This window comes from Schistocerca americana, chromosome 5, assembly GCF_021461395.2.
Source record: "Schistocerca americana isolate TAMUIC-IGC-003095 chromosome 5, iqSchAmer2.1, whole genome shotgun sequence".
NCBI classification, from domain to species: domain Eukaryota; kingdom Metazoa; phylum Arthropoda; class Insecta; order Orthoptera; family Acrididae; genus Schistocerca; species Schistocerca americana.
Window position 1 is genome coordinate 482452635 of NC_060123.1, and position 17379 is coordinate 482470013.

A 17379-nucleotide genomic window follows, 5' to 3' on the forward strand; every position below is an offset into this window, starting at 1 on the left:
AACATGGGTATGCATGTATGATGTCGAAACCAAGGCCCAGTCGTCCCAATGGAAACTGCCTGAAGATTCAAGACCTAAATAAATTCACAAGTTCAATCACATGTGAAAGTTCTTCTCACTGTTTTCTTCAGTTACAGTTGCATCATGAGTTCCTGCCTTTTCGTTGTACGGTCAGTAAGGAATACTACTTGGAAGTTATGTGCAGTTTTTGAGAAGCAATTCAAAGAAAACAACCAGAATTGTGGGAGAACAACTTGTGGAAATTGCATCACGATACTCCTCCCACTCGCACCTCATTACTTGTTCGTTATTTTTTGACAAAAAAGAAAATCATTATGTTGCCACAGCCACTGTATTTTCTGGACATGCCCCCTGTGTCTTTCTATTGCCAAGGCTGAATAGAACCATGAAATGACGTCGCTTTGCCACCATTGATGAGATGAAAACAGAATTGCCAAATGAACTGAACACTGTAACAAAAAGTGAGATCCAGAAGTGCTTCCAAATCGGAAAAAGCACTGGCACAAGTGTATTATATCTGAGGAGAATTACTTTGAAGGGGACAAAGTTGATGTTGATGAATAAATCAAGATAATTTAGGAAAAACAAAAATTGCCGTTACTTTTTGATCACAGACTGTGCTATCCCTACCCTGGTTGCAGCCATATCTTATCCTATCAGAGGCAAGCCTACCTGTGAAGGTGGCCATTTCATATATTAGCTGTTATGTGTTTAGCCTTTTGTGTAAGTATGACTTCCAACCAGCTGTCTATCTGAGGAAATTGCCACTGCCAAACTCTGGCATCTCTCTAATAAAGTCCACCTCCATCAGGGATACATATCCCCAAGGAAATGCCCTGAGAAACAAAAATTGTGGCTTAAATGTTCTGCTAATGTTACATTTCTTAGTAATTTTCACCAAAGAATGAAAGGAATATATATATATTTGTGTGTGTGTGTGTGTGTGTGTGTGTGTGTGCAGAAAGATCCTCTTGTGATGTCTGTCGTTTCTCTGAGATTGTTGGAAAATTTCTGTATCACCTATTTTACTATAAATTTTCTTTAAAAAACAGCAATAAATTTGTGAGTTACTATGAGTACTGTGCTCCACATTTAGTTTTGCAGCTTAATTATTGACTTTCTTTTCTTGGCAGGTGAAATGGCAGAAATCTTTAAAGCTTCATAGTGCTAAATACCAAAACTTGGGTATGTGGAAAGAAAAGTTAAGCTACTACATAGGTCAAACATCTCGTATTTTGCATTTCTCACATGGACTAAATATATTGCTGTTATGAGTTTGAGTTAAAGATATCAAGGCTGGATTGTGTCAGTTGCACTAGTATGATATGTATATTCTGAGAAGTATTGTCAGTGTCCTCAACTATTAGAGAATTAAAGTATCTCGTGCAAATATTAGACCTGATGTTTATTTACTTCTACATTACTTACACTATTAAATGTATTATTTTGAGAGAGGTAATTTCATTAATAATGGAGAGAGTTCCATGTTGTGTAATAATTATCCAAGTTCAAAGATCCCTTCACTATTTCGCCCTCAGTAAAGTGTCATAGCACTGTCAATGGAAATCTGGGCTACCTACAATCCATATGAGTAGAAAATTGTGTGTGTGTGTGTGTGTGTGTGTGTGTGTGTGTGTGTGTGTAGCTGATTGAAACTGTTATTTACAATAACATTATGAAGGTAAGTATGAAGCTCCTTTTAAGTTTTAAAATGAAGAAATTCATTGTGTTACATGATGGTGTGTGAAGATGATGGTGAAGGCAATGTGAAGTTATAGTGTAGACATTTATTTCTGTAAAAACTGATTCTTCAGTAAGCTACGAAGAGAGATTATTTTTACAACATTGCTTTTTCTCACTGCCAGAAAAATGACTTCTGGTGCTAAATTAAAGGATTTGCAAAGCACCAAAGAAAAAACCTGACGAATGCTGAAGAATATATTAAATGACTCCATTTCAATATGCAGCATTCAGATCCACATATTGCAGAAATATTCGTAATGAGAAAGAAGCAACATTTGTCTTTGATTCTCATGTGTAGGCATTAATCATTTGAACCACTGTAAGGGTATTTGCAATCTGTGTGTATATAGGTTACAATTTTTGCACCAGTAGATATGCAGAACGGAGATAAGTCATGGTATGTTTGCAAGGAAAGAGTTTTAAATACACATGTCCTTTTTCAGTCCCTGTCCCTCCCCCATCTTTAACATGACAAGGGTAGTTCCTTGATAGGTACTCCAGAAAATTTAGAACGTATTTAGAAGTTGTTTTATATTTAAAATTGCTAAACATTTTATAAAGCTTAAAGTTTTAATATTAAGAGCTCAATTAAACCATATACTAATAGGATAAGAGTCTCATTTCGTAATAATACTTTCGGTGCTTACTTTAATTTTTTTTCTTTGTTTGAAATAAATTGCAGTGTTCTCTTTGTAAACAAAGCCATTTACAAGCACACATATTTCCAGGTGGATGTGTTTGCCAATGACATAATTATAATTCCTGTTCATCTTGGCGTGCATTGGTGCATGGCTGCAATAAACTTCAAGAAAAAGATGATATGTTATTATGATAGTATGGGTGGCAACAATGATGTTTGTTTGCAGGTAAGTCACTTCATATGTTTTTTACTTTCTTGGTTTTTATTTTTACGAAATGCAAGAATCTTGACAATTCATTAAACATGTAAGAAAAGATTAAAATTGTGCACAAGACTCCAAACCATTCTCCATTCTCTCTCTAACAGAATTTGTTGGAGTGAAGGAGAGCTTTTGAGCAAGGGATTGACTCTCTTCCTCAGAAAAACACTGCTATTTTAGCTTTAAATATATGTATATGCTCATATTCAGATTTGTTGTTATGTTGGAGTTCTGAACTGCTGGACCTTTAAATACAAGGTGGGTTCCATAAGCAATGTGATGAATTTTTTCCTGATACAACAATGAATTGCAAGACGTTGTAACCTGCTGAGTTAGGTGGAGGTGGGTGTTAGCTTCAAATTGTACCCAGTCTCGGTCACCTTCAAGCTGCCTGATAATCAGGATGTGCATTCCCGTGAACCCCATTTTGAGATTATGTAATGTGGAGAGGTAACATAATGTGGCATGATTGATCGTTCCATGTCATCAAATTTTGTGTTAAACTTGGGAAGTCTGCTATTGAAATGTTTGAGTTCATTCAGCAGGCTGTTGTGAGTAGTTCCTTGTAAATATCACTAGTTCTTCAATGGCACAACTTATTCAAGAAGGGCCTAGAGGAAGTCACCAATGAACGCCAAGGTGGATGAATACAAACTGGAGACAAAAAGGCAGCATTCAGAGTGACACACCCTAGCACTGTCCTGTCCCAGGAAGACGTGCTTGATGGAGTCATATTATGACTCTCTGGTGTGCTACATTACGAAAATGCTGCCTCTCTGCACCCCAAGAAGTTAATGATACATTTATTTTAATTGGTGATGCTTTGAGGAAGTGGATAATAATGGGCTTGATTAAGAACAGTCATTGTTAACAGATTATGAACTATGTGACTTATTGCTGAAAACATTGCCCATTTGGCACACTGTAAAAACACTCAGTTTAACAATATTCGACATGCCACTATACGACATTGATTGAGACACTGAAACCTCAAAGCAAACTAAACGTGGCACAAATAATCATATCAAAGTGAACTAGCAAGTACGTCTGACCAAGACCGGTACGTACTTCATCTCAACTCAACTCAACACTATCAATGGGTGCTATGCTAAATGCTTGCATCAAGCAAAAACTGTTGCACACTACCCAGGACACTGACATGGGAGGATATAGGATCCTCATGTATCTCCAGATTTCAAAAAATAAATTTTGCCTGGAAGTTTATGACAACATAAACTTTGAATGTGAAATTAATCAGTTAAGAAGTACCCCAATGGCTAGTAAACACAGAATAGATAATGGTAAATTGACAATGACTTAAACTATTTACAGTTAATAAATCTGATCACATGAAAATATAGTTTTAAAGCATAGGTATAGAGGATGTTACTTCCAAAATTTCTCATACAATGTTCATTTGCAGTAGGTGTCCCCGACAAAGAACAGCAGTAATTATCATGACATTCATCATTACATAATCATCATGTAGATAGCACACAATCTCTAACTATTTCTGTACAAAAAACAAATGTATACTCTGACTTTGAAGAAAGGTAGTTAGCAAATTACTGAAATGTATATATTAACTAAAGAACTATTAACTAATCACAATTAAATGATTTTTACAGAAAAATGATAATCAGAATATCTTATTCTATTTTATTCATCTCTCATTGGGCCAGCTCCATTAGGATTAACAAATTTTAACCAAGGAGAATTTTTTTTTTTTACAGCATACAAATATTTATTTCTTGCATGCTAAAAGAACTGAAGTAATAACATCATCAATAAAATGAATATATAAAATATACTAACATCTCAAGTTAAATATAACAAATGTTACTTTTAAGAGTCTCTATTTTATTGTACTTGCTCATTGACGTCATGGGTACTCTGCTTTGTAAAGCAACTGACTGACACTGTAAATTTGTCAAACAAAATTGAACACTTGCATTGTTGATATGTTCCTCATGGCTCAGTTGATAAACACACAGCTCTCTTCGTACCTGCTATGGGGAGATGATTTGTACAGTGTGCTATAGTGCGATGCCGGATTGGGGATCATGGACTAGAGTGCTGGTCGGTGGAAAGCTAACCAGCTGTTGCTCTTATATTTTGCGACATAGTACTGCTTCCATGAATCACTTTTCTGCATTTATGACGTCATGATGACAGTGTCATATGCCAGGACCTACTGAAAACAGTGAGAGAGCAGACAGCAATATCACGCTGAAACAAGACTTTCACCACTGCATCGAAAAATAATCAGTCATATGCAAGTTAGCTTCAAACATTATCGTGACTTAGCTTTAAGTACACCATCATGCAGCCTACCACATATTGCCATTCCTAAGAAACAATTTTCACACACACCCAAAATATGGTTATACATTACTTCACTATTAGTTATAATTTGTTAAACGAATTACAGACAGCATGCTTAACCAGTTCCTTATACTAAATTGCTGGGAAATATACTCAGCCAGTCTATCACATCGTAATGCAAGAACAATATTACAGCACTATTAATTTTTATTCTATTCCAGATGATGATGATGATGATGGTGATACTATTACTATTTTAGGTTCTCCTCATGATGAAGTCCAAAATATTTTTTGTCATTAAGTTTTGCTAATTCAACAGAATTTGGGTACACTACCTTCCGAGTTCTAAATGGACCCAGCAAATAATGCAGAAATTTTATAATTTTGTCCATTGCCACTGAAGGTTGAAATGAAATGTGGTTGTATCAGTCCATAACCTATTCATTTGTACACAATGGGTCTCACTGAACAGTTGTGTCTTAATTTCCTCACTACTGCCATCTTCATCATCTGCTTCAAGTCTATTTGCTATCTCTCTTTGGTGGTTAATTCAGTTTGTGATGGAAAATTAATAATCTCGTTGAAAACATAGTCATCTTTTTTGCTATGTAAAACTGTAGAGGGTTGCAGACCAGTAGTATCACGAGAGAAACTATTCATCACAGCTTCAAGATTGGACAACTTATTAATCCATTTCACATGTTTCTTTCCACATTACGTTTGGAGTTATTTTCTTGCATTATATACTTAGCTGGATTGGGTGCTGGTTGGTACATAGATGTGGCAATGTTACATATTTTCCTCTGTTGCATATTTTCCTCTTCAGTGAATGAGTTCCATTATGCAGAACAAATTGTGGGCCATTATCCAACAGGATAATTTCTGATCCACTGGTATTTAGAAAATAGTCATCTTTCAGTTTTGTAATTATACTTTGTTGTTACTTTTTCTCAGCAGAAAGAAGTGAACAAATTTTGAAAATAATTCCACCACTACCAAGATTAGCAAGAAATTCCCACAAGTATAATCTTTCATACTTGCTGAGACATTTTATTAAAGATCAAAGATCACTTGTTTCTGAAGTTGTAAACATTTCTTTTGACGAAAATGTGGAATCTGGTCTGGATATATTTAATCAGATCTTGGATATTATGTTGTGGTGTGCAAAGCCTCCAGGATCCTGAGTGTAAGACTGTTCTGTGGTATAAAACATCTTTATAAATTAATTAATATTTCTGAATTTTACTCTCAGCCTCATGCTGATGCATTGTTTTGATCATTTTTAGCGTCTCATCTACTTCATCTCTGCTTTGATATTATGTAGAAATCTGCAAGTTTTGCCTCTCCATCCTCTACCCTCATAAAATTAATCTTGACCTTCTTTACCTGCGAGGTCTCGAGGCAAACATCATTTTTAAGTGTTGCTGAAGACATGACAAAGCGTGAGGTGCCACATTCGTTTCACCAGGCATGAATTGTATCTCAAAATGGAATTCTTGAAAGGAGAGGACCCACCTAACAAGACAACTGCGTGTTAATTTACATTGGAGGAAGGAAATGCCTTATGATTGCTCCATGTGAAAGTGCGCCATCCAAATGGAACCCGTGGAAGCCCCAAACAATTGTGAATATCTCTCGCTTGCTCATAGCGTACTTATTTACCCATACTGACAAAATAGAACTTGATAATGTGGTCATTGCCCCTGACCATTTTCTATGGGTATCAAGTCAAATGCCAATAGTATCCACACAAACAGAAAAATGGTTGAAGTTATTTTTTACAAGTTGGTACCTGAAAATTTTGAACTGCTTCCAGTTTCTTTGAATCTGGCTTAATTCCTGCTTGAGAGATGATATGTATCAAGAAAGGTATCGCCTTCCTTGCAAATTCAGATTTTTACAGATAGAATGTGACTCCAACCAATCTAAGTGTGTTATCTTTTGTGTCTAATGCTCTTACCATGATGCAGACATTATCAAAACACAACATACACAAGTATGTAGTGTAAAAGTTCATCCTCGAGAATCTCGTTCAAAGCTCGAACAAATGCTGCTGATGAAACATTTAAATTGAACAGAATTGAAGTGGTAACAAATGTCATTGTGCAAGAATGTGGTGAATCTTTGACTACTTTCCTCCAACTGGTGCTGTTAATGACTACTTGCCATATCTAAACTTCTAAGGTAACAAGCAGCAGCAAACTTCTGCAAAATTTCTTCTGTATTTTTGAACTGATCCTGCTGAGGCAGAGTGACATGATTGATAACCCAAGCATCCAAAACAAATCTGACTGGCCCATCCTTTTTAATTCCTAGGTTTATCAGATTTCAGTATTCAATATATGACCTCTCAATTATATCATTTTCTGTCATTTGTTTTATCTCCTTCTCTACAGCTTCTCTTCTAGCTAGCAGCATCCAGTGCAATATCATTTTGAACAGTTCTTGCAATTGCACCATAATTTGCCTTGGAGTCCCTTCATCAGTCCAGATTTACTTGAAAATACTTTGGCATGTATAAAATAAGTTCTTCCTGAAACAATGTGGGCAAATTACTCAACATATCGATTTTTCCTGAATTTTTGACTTCATGAATTTCTTTCTCTCCTACTATGGACACATTGTCCTTCATATGTATTGGTGCTTTGATTCAGTCATCTATCTTCTTCTTGATAAATCTAATTCGTAACCCTACAGACCCTTCTTCTTTTTTTATGAGTTAGACTAAATTAACTTCCAATTCACCAGTCCCACCACAAATACTTACACGTCATCCTGCAATATAAATCGTACAGCTTCTTTCTTGCAGCCAATCATTACCAAAAATACGTGCCACAGTCAAAGAATCTATATCAACACAGTCATATCGGAGTATCTTTCTGAAGTCTCTTTCGTGAGTATGTGCTTAGCCATGAAGCCTGGCCCTTGCAGCTCTACTTTCCTTTCCATGCTACAAGTCTGTCCTTCTACTATTCTTCTCATTGTCCCCCTCCCTCCCCCTGCCTTTCCATTGGATGGTCTGCTTGGTGCTGATTATGCTTGGATTTGGTTTATGTTTTTGGACACTCATTTTTCTTCTTTCTAGCACTTTTAACAAATTTTCACTCTTCAGTATATAGTCCCCATTGTTGGGCTTGGCTTATCACCCCTCTTTCAAATTTTACAGAAGTGCAGATTGTGCAGGGAAGCTCACCCAGTGCGGTCTATATTAACCTTTTGTGCCTTTGTATCTTTTCACCTTTTCTTTCTAGCAAAAGTATTACATCCAAAACCCAACGCCAACAACAAGGTAGCCATCCTGTGTGTTTTGTGTGTGTGTGTGTGTGTGTGTGTGTGTGTGTGTGTGTGTGTGGAGGGGTAAAGTATGTGCATGGTAGGCCCCTTGCAATGTGGTGATTGCACTTACCCGAGCTAGAAACTATGCCAAGGAGTATGTGCCCATGGTGGCTGAGGCCTGGCAACTTCAGGCAACAGGCTATGGCTGGGTGGCACCCATAGGAGAGTGACAGTTTGGAGTGGGTGACACCAAGGTGGATGGTGAGGAGATGAAGCAGCTCAAACTTTCATCTGCTGTTGGCCACATGGCCCCAGCAATCTCCTCAGAAGGAAAGAACTATTACAATGTGGAAAGAGATCACCCCACAGTGGTTCCTTTCCTGGCTACTGTACACCGCTGGAGGAGAGTAGAGCTAAGAGACACAGGAAGAAATAGTCCTCACAGTACTTAGTTTGCTCTACAATGAACAGGATTCCTTTTTTACCACAAAACTGGTACACTTTGTTGAACGCCTTGAAGACCAGTTTGGGGAGGCAGCAGCAGGTTGGAAAATGAAATGTGGTTCAGTACTGATTAAGACTGTGGTTGCTGCTCACTGTGACAAGCTGGATGACATTCCCATAACTATCACCCCCATAACAGCCTCAGTGTGGTACAGGTATTATCATCCACTTGGATTTTTAACAAAATTAATTGTTACACAATCACTCATGGGGAAACAAAATAACAACACTAATACTCCTTTTTACAGATCAATGAGGAGTTACATGCCTATTTAGACTGATGGTGTGTGCTTTTTGTGTGTCATGTTCAGTAGGAACCAAAGAACAATAGGGGTGATACTCAGGCTTTCATCTTGGACTTTGAAGGTGACTCATTGCTTGAAAAGGTCAAGGTGATTGTGTAACAGTATGTTGTGAAACTGTTTGTTCCCCCTCTGTAGTAGTGCTTCAAATTGATGGCATTTGTGTACATGTCCTTATTTTATCCTATCTGTAGGGATTGTGCATGTCAGTTGCTTAAGTACACTCCTTGTGCCCCTCCCCCCGTCTGCGTCATCTGCTGGGAGCACCATTCCCCCTGTTCATCAGACTGCACCACGTTTCAAAGAGGAAAGGAAATGTGAGAATACAAGACCCCCGATCGGCTCAGACTAAGAAGAAATATGATCATTTGCATCGGTGTCCATATGACAGTGATGTTTGCTGTGGCAATGTCAATGACGTCCTCTCCAGCAGCAGTGCCCTTGCCCTTTGTGTCTTCTACATCAGGCCCTGGGGCCAGTTAAATACACCTGCTCCTTTGGTGGTTGTGGGCCATCCTACTGTTTCCCCCACACCCCCTTTGAGAGCATCAACTTCCCAACCGATGGGGATGTCGATCCCCAACCCCCACCTGAAGAAGCAACTCTCTCCTCCAGCGTCTCTCACGAGGAAGAGATCCCTTAGGTCACCTCCCCTCCCGGGACTCTTCTGATCTGCCGTTAGATACCAGTCATTGGCTGAAGGAGCCACAGATCGCTTAGTGCTTCTCTTCTATAACTTAAATTAGGGCAGACAAGCCTTCATGAACACTGTAATCGTCCAAGCAGAAGAGGGACAAAAAGGATACCTCGTTAGGAGGTTCTGGTGCCCCCCCCCCCCCCCCCCCCCCCCCACACACACACACTGGTGAAACCCACAGATTCTGCATCTGTAGCTGAGTAGTAGTTCCCAGTGGCACCTGTGGTACTGGATCCCATCACATGACCTTATTCAGAACCAGTGTGTACTGATGCCGTATCCTCGCAATGGGTTGCAGCAATTGACCCTTGGGCATGACCTGCTTCATTGGTTCTTTCTCAGCCTCACAGGATACTGATAGTTTGATTCTCCAATGGAACTGTTGAATTTTTTTGCGCCATCTGGCTGAGCTATGACATCTCTTATGCATTTCTCATGCTTTATGCATTGCCCTCCAAGAAACTTCGTTCCCTGCTTTGCAAACCCCTACCCTCCATGGCTATTGCAGCTATTTTAAGAATCAAGCCGACTCTCACATGCCACTGGCTGGAGTTCCCACTTACATTCTCAACTTTGTCTGCAGCAAACATGTGCCACCCTATATATGATTTTGGAGGCTGTGGCTGTTCTTATAAAGATGTCTGGATTTTCCTCTCTCTATCTTCCTCTTGATGATGAAGTGTCTCAGATTGCCTAGTCCGCACAGATTTCTCTGCCCCCCCCCCCCCCCCCCCAACCACACACACACACACACACACACACACACACACACACACACACACACACACACACACACACACACACGCATATCTCCCATTCTTTTCCATTTTGGGTGACTTCAGTGCCCACAACCATTTGTGTGGTGATACAGTGACCACTGACTGTGGCAAAGTTATCAAAACTCTGCTCACAGAGCTCAGTCCCTGTCTTTAGAATACCAGCACCTCGACATAACATGGATATCATTCAGCCATTGATCTTTTGCTTTGCAGCTTTAGTCTTCTCCTCTCCATTAGAAATCGGAAACGAACTCCTATGTTCTGTGATGTCATCTCCAAACTTGCCACCTCTGTCTTCCCATAGACTCGACTCATGAGTCTCTAATGCTGCCCACTTGTCGCCCGAGTCAGTTGTCAGGTATAAGTGGACACGACTTGTTCAAAAGGAGAGTGAGTACATGAGTTTGGAACTATAATCATGGACTCAGCATTCTCACTACATACACAACTGATTTGAAAGAAGTTTGTGTCATTAAACTGTAATTACTATTCATTTATTTCACACAATCATGATTTCAGCTTGACAGCCATTCTCAAGTGCAAGTTGTAAAGTCACAAAATGTTTGACCTACTTAGATGGATGTGGTAACTTCTATACCAATATAATGGCTGATGGGTTATCAGTGAATATTGTTCTGTTGGTACATACATGTATATAGATAAAACTTGTTCGAAGACTGCTGTAAACTTTTCATATCTATTCAGAGAATGCCTCCAAGAATCACTTTAACATATACACACTTTCGAAGTGTTACAAAGTCTTGTAACAATAGTACAAGAAAACATGACATGAGGATGAACTGCAATCTCTAAATGGTGATTAATTATTAAAAGAAATTACAGATATGAATGATAAACTACATAACTCATTCTTAGCATATAAACGCAAGTTGCCATGACCAAAGAAATAGTACACTTTCTTGTCGCAGGGATGTAACGGTGACACTGCTCTGTAGCCTGTTTTTGTTTGATGCAGCAGATATTTTCTCTTGGTGGTGGTCGAGTGAACAAGATTACAGTCATTTTTTAAAATTTTTAATTTTTAAATGAAACTTATATGTATTTCGTCTGAAGTGTGGACTTCAGTGTGAAACTTATTCCAGTTTTCACTCTTTCTCTAATAGAACACATTTGCAATTGTATACTTGGATCAATTAATTTTCGTCTTACTCTTCTTCACACTCTCATATAACACAGCTTCATTAAAAGACATTTGATCCAACGGTCGATCATTGTGCCTTGTCAGCACCCCTGTACATATCAGGTACTCATCTTCTGCACTTACATTAAGTCAGAACTGTACTTACACTCCTGCAGGCTTCAGTAAGAGAGGATGAGTCAACGGGTATGAAGTGGCTGTGCGCCACGGTTTTCGGGCATGTGATGCAGATCTATAGCATGAAAGAAAGGAAGCCTGTTAGCACTGGTGGAACAGTGGTGCCTCGTTTTCTGGAGACCCGAACATGAGGCTTGTACTTGCTCCGTTTCTGATCTCTACTCTCTATATATTGGACAGTCCACCTGATGGCCTCTCAACAGTGCTGACTGAGATACCTTTGCCTCTACTGTTGCACACAGCAGTCCATCTATTGAGGCTGTCAGTCTTAGCACTCCACCATATTGAGGTCGTGACTGTAGCATTCCTCCTTATTGATGCATCGATGTGGTTGTCCAGAGCACAACTGCAGCCTTTTTATCAGCAGCAGATTTAGTGGTCCCCTGTTCCTCTGCATCCTCTGTCAGAAGATGGAACCATGGTGGACTTCAGAAAGGTCTGTGTCAATTACATATCACAGGACGGCTCTCCAATGACAAAAGAGACATCGATCGATGGAGAACCTCATTGCTTGTAAATGGCCCTGTGTCTGGGTCCACAACCTAATAAAAGACAGCAGCAAGAATGCTGGGAATGGTATGTTATTACTGTTGGATCACGTACCCCTCCTTTGCAGGTTTGGGCAAAGGGTCAGTGCCTCTATACACACCAGTCCAACGCAGGTGTACCTGGTAAAATACTTAGTCAAAATACAATAAACATAACTTTTGGAAATGAATGTAAAAACCTACCCTAATGTTGTAAAAGTGACAGCATATAATCATTTTTGGGATCAGCTTACTTATGGAAGACAGTGTTTTCAACATGAACATAGTGAAATCTAGGTGTAGGAATAAACTGACTGATCCTCATCTTTCAGGCTGTGTTAAGTTTGACTCTGATAAATTATTCACCAGATTATGATGAACTTTCCAGTGATATGCAAAGCCAAGTACCTCACTAAATTTTTTCTGCATTTGTGATGGTGTATATTTTAATTTCTTTTTTTTCTCCACATATCTTTAAAATTGAGTAGTAGGCCTACAATGTCTGATGGAGATAAAATTACCTTTTATTTATTTGGTGTAATTAAAATGGTTAATTTTGGCTATGGTGGTGGTTTGTGCATAAATCTTTATGAATTTCTAAGTCAGTAGATCTCTAATTGAACTAAATTGCATATAGTAGAGCTTGAGCCTAAAAAGGTTGAGCACTCCTGATCTAAAGCCATATAATTCTCTATCTGAAACCAGGTTGAGTTCCCATCTGAATGGCAAGATAGCTTTGATTGTCCAAGCACTGAAACCATGTATGTTGAGCTGGTGGCGTTGTTGGTACCTTTAGCCTGGGGGTATTTTGGTTCCATCATAGGGCGTTTTTTGCAAAGGCCTTTCTATTGCTGACATTTTGGTCTGTCCGACATTTGCCAACTGGTCAGCTTTTGCCCAGTGTCAACACCTGTCTTTGTAGACTTGCAAAAATCTTACGACACCAAGGAGTCATCACACCCTCGTTACCCTATATGTGTGGTTCTTGGGATCCTGTTCCTGATTTTTGTCTGGAACTTCTTGTCAAACTGTACTTTCCAGGTTTACGTTTATACTTCCATCAGTACACCCCCTTTCTGCCGCCCCCCCCCCCACCTCCCCCTTGACAGAGAAGAGAATGAGGTCCTGCAGGGTTGTCAGTTGAGTGTCCCTCTTTTCCTAATGGCTAGCAGTAGCTGTGGGACATACAGTGTCACACTGCCTGTATGCTGATGCTTGTTGCCTTCGTACGGTACATCCACAATCCGAACTCATCACTGACGGCCAGTTACTCAATGTGGTGGACTCTTACACTTTCTCGGATTGTTATATGTTGCCTGGTTGACGTTTTAACACCAGCTGGTGTGCGGATGACTCTACACTTCTGCAGCTTTATGAGGCTCTGATCTTGTACTATCTTGATTGTGGAAGTCTGTCATATAGCTCAGCATCGCCTTCAGTATTGCACATGCTACCTCTAGTACATCATTGTGGGCTCTGACTTGTGACAGGTGCCTTTCATACCAGCTCTGTGAACAGTCTACTGGCGGAGACTGAGGTCTCTCCACTACAGATCAGGTGCCAATAAATGATGCTCAGATATGCAACATACCTTCGCTGCTTGTCTAAGCATTGGAACTACCGTGTCCTTATTCCTGGTAGGGACAACCACCTCCCGCAACATAATCCTAGGACATGAGTTGTAACTGCAGTTTACAAACAATGTTTCTGCTCTGAACTTCAACTTCTTTTACTGTCACCTCTTATTAGGGAGCAATCGTCTATGCCTCTGTGGTGCGTATCCCATCTTTGGACCTGTCTCAACCCGTCCTTTGGACCGAAGGACAGTGTTGACCCCATGGTTTTTCTCCGCCTGTTCCTGGCTGTCCTCCACAAATTTCCAGGTTTGAAAGTGGTATACACTGACAGCTCTATGATCAGTGGGCAAACCAGTTTTGCCTACACATAGTGAACAATGCACCCTGCCAAACAGATGCACTATATTCACTGAAGAATTGGTGGTCATTGCACAAGCCATCAGTCATGTTTGTTCTTGCATCCACAGGACATTCTTAATCAGCAGTGTCTTCTTAAGTAGCCTAGGCTATCAACCGTTGTGATCCCCAACACCCACTGGTCATGATTTTCCAGGATCTCCTCTGTGTCCTCCCTGAAACTGAATGGTTGGTCATCTTTGTTTGAATCCCAGGGAATTAACTTACTTACCAGGTGGCCGAGTTGGGTACCAGGATGTCGCCGTTGGAGTATGGTTTACAGGAATCGGAATTTTGCTCAACTCTGTACAGTCAACTGTTGGAGGTGTGGAGCACACTCATGTGCCTTAGTTTCTTCGAACAAACTGCAAGCAATAAAGTTGATGACATCCATGTGGCAGTCTTCCGTGTCTCACTTCTCGCAGGGAATCTACCATTCTGTCAATTTTTCATTGGCCCTACTTGCTGACCCATGGCCACATCCTACAAAATAAGGATCTAACTCACTGTCAGTGCAGTGTGTGTCTGATATGACCCACATACTACTAGGCAAAACCTTGACCCTTAACTACTATGCATGAGTTTTTTGTCTTTTGATACTTCACACACCACTGTGAGGTGAAGTAGACTCTTCTGTGTACCTTCCTATTGGATGGCAGGCTACATGTGCCAAAAGCCTGGCATTGTGGTTGCAGTTTGTTTTATATTTTTGGGTCTTGAGAGGTCTCTCAGACACATCATAGTGTTTGCAAGTCGTGTTTTCGTTGAACGTTACTGTTTTTCCATGGTGAGGAAAGCTAGACCTTCTATGCAATGTTTTCTGTGCAAGACAGATGTGAGTGTTCAAGAACACCTCAGTGAATTCTAAGATTAAGACTGTGATAACAGTGATAATGAACCTGATTTTCAGTATTTGCTGACCACAATACTAGTTCGGAGAAGGAAACTGAAAGTGAAGAAGATGTGACAGGTGATGATGGTGGAGAACCGTACTTCTTTGGTAAGAACATAAAAATGAGGGACCGATGACCGTAACAGTCTGGTCCCTTTAATCCCACAGACCAACCAACCAACAGAAAAATGTTTTTGATGGAGAAAACAGAAGCCGCTGACATAAGATCAAGACAACTCAACATTGCCTTGCAGCTGCCTAGACTACAACAGATTCCGAAAAGTCTTTGAAAAACTTAATATTTTGGAGATATGAGCCTCAAATACAGAACAATTTTTTTGAAAAATGAAAAACATCAGCCTTTTGTTGTCCTTGTTTGAAGTGGAAAACAAGATACCCCTGTCAACTGTGTGCTGTGCTGATTTGGTTGGAGAATTGTAGGAGCGTCTGCTTGAAATGCATGCGAGCTGAAAGCAATTAAAAGTTGACTCATGGCCTCAGAGGTATACATAGGGTAATTACTTTCTTCTTGATTTTTAAAATAAAAAATTTGCAAAATTTCTCCCTTGATAGAATCATGGAGTGAGAAAATAGCTTTAAGGCTGAAACAATGGGTAGTAAACTCAAAGCTGGTTTGTCATAACTGAAATGTGTTGTTTCCATACTGTTATGATGCAAATGTGTAATACTATCTCCCTGTAATCTGTGAGTCATTAGAGGGGTAACTATTTGCTGTTATTTTACTAATAAATAAAACAAACTACAAATTTTGCTGTATTTTGGTTTTCAAAGCATTTTAAATCCTGCATTGTTTAAAAAATCCGAATTTCCATAAAGTTTGTTTCCAAGAAGTGTAACAAACAACTGGAAGTCATGAAAATATATATATCACCAAAACAATCATTTGATACATAAAGAATAAAAAGGCAGTCTGAGAGACCTCTCCATAGTAATTGTGTTCCTGTCAACATCCATAGTAGCTAAGCATTAAACTTGTTGACATGCTGCCTCCTTCGCTAGCAGATGACACCAAAGCAGCTGATCTGGTTTTGTGTGTTACCCATGAAGGTGGTTTTTACTCCTCTTTGTGAGGTAGGACACATTGGCCTCATTGGTTGCTGGAGGGATTGGAGGGGTGCTCTTGTCACCTGCTCTGACCCACGGAGCCCATGGCTGCCCTTGCTTGGAGATCCAGCCTAACTCCTACCATTCCCAACTTTTTAATTCTTCTTATTCTTTTACATCTGTTGTTGGTTTATTGTGTCACCATTGTTATTTTCTTTCCTGAGATCTTTAATATTTGTCTGTGTTGCTAGTTTTCTGATGGTAATGGTCAGTTGCAGTTGATGCAACTCCCACTGCATAACATGGCCTGGGTGCCTCCAGCTGCTTTCAACTCACCAACTTTCATCTTCGTACCGCTTCCTCACTCGACTGCTTCTGTGTTGTGGTATTATTGGTTCTTGTTTACAGTTGGGTTCCTCAGGATTTGTCTTCTATGTCCTTCCTCTCTGAGGGCCCTTCCTGGCTTGACACGCACATCGTGGAGGGACTGATGACCTGATGACCCGTTAGCCCCATCAGTCCAATCCCATCTAAAACCTTGTATCTAATGAGTGCCTGCCCAGTAACAGCCTGGGCTCTGTGATCATTTGTGGTGACAACATGCTGAGTATTTACTGGAAGTATGTGTCCCTTCTATTTCACAAAGCTGTTCATATAAATTCTTGGAGATCTCTGTAGCTTCACATCCAGAAGCCACAACTGCTGCAGTTGTACGTCCATTTGCGCCAAGTTCAATTACTCAAAGCATCATCTATAGTGTGCAGATTTTCCCTCATTAGATTAGCCTTAATGTCTTCAGTATCATATCTAACCATTTGAATTCTCAGATCTGATCTATTAAACTGTTCGCATGTTCCAGAGTGAGTCTCGTCTGCATTCATTTTAGCTTACGAGCAGTCACTAATTTTGTGGGTGTCTGTCATCTGTATCCCAGTTTGTTGAATGATCCCAAAATTTTATATCTTGATCCACCTACTGGTTCCATCTTGAGCAACCTACTGGTTCCATTTATCACTATCAGTTTCCTCCTCTCGTCATTT

General features: G+C 39.7%; 1 protein-coding gene across 3 annotated transcripts in view; it reads left to right on the forward strand.

Annotated features, from left to right (window-relative positions):
* Window positions 1–17379, forward strand: part of LOC124615798 (sentrin-specific protease 1-like) — a 155553-nt gene that overhangs the window by 109836 nt on the left and 28338 nt on the right. For all 3 annotated transcript variants that reach the window (XM_047143930.1, XM_047143928.1, XM_047143929.1), the window contains one exon: window positions 2493–2630. In XM_047143930.1, coding sequence (XP_046999886.1) covers window positions 2493–2630 — 138 coding nt within the window. The remainder of the gene's footprint in view (window positions 1–2492; window positions 2631–17379) is intronic.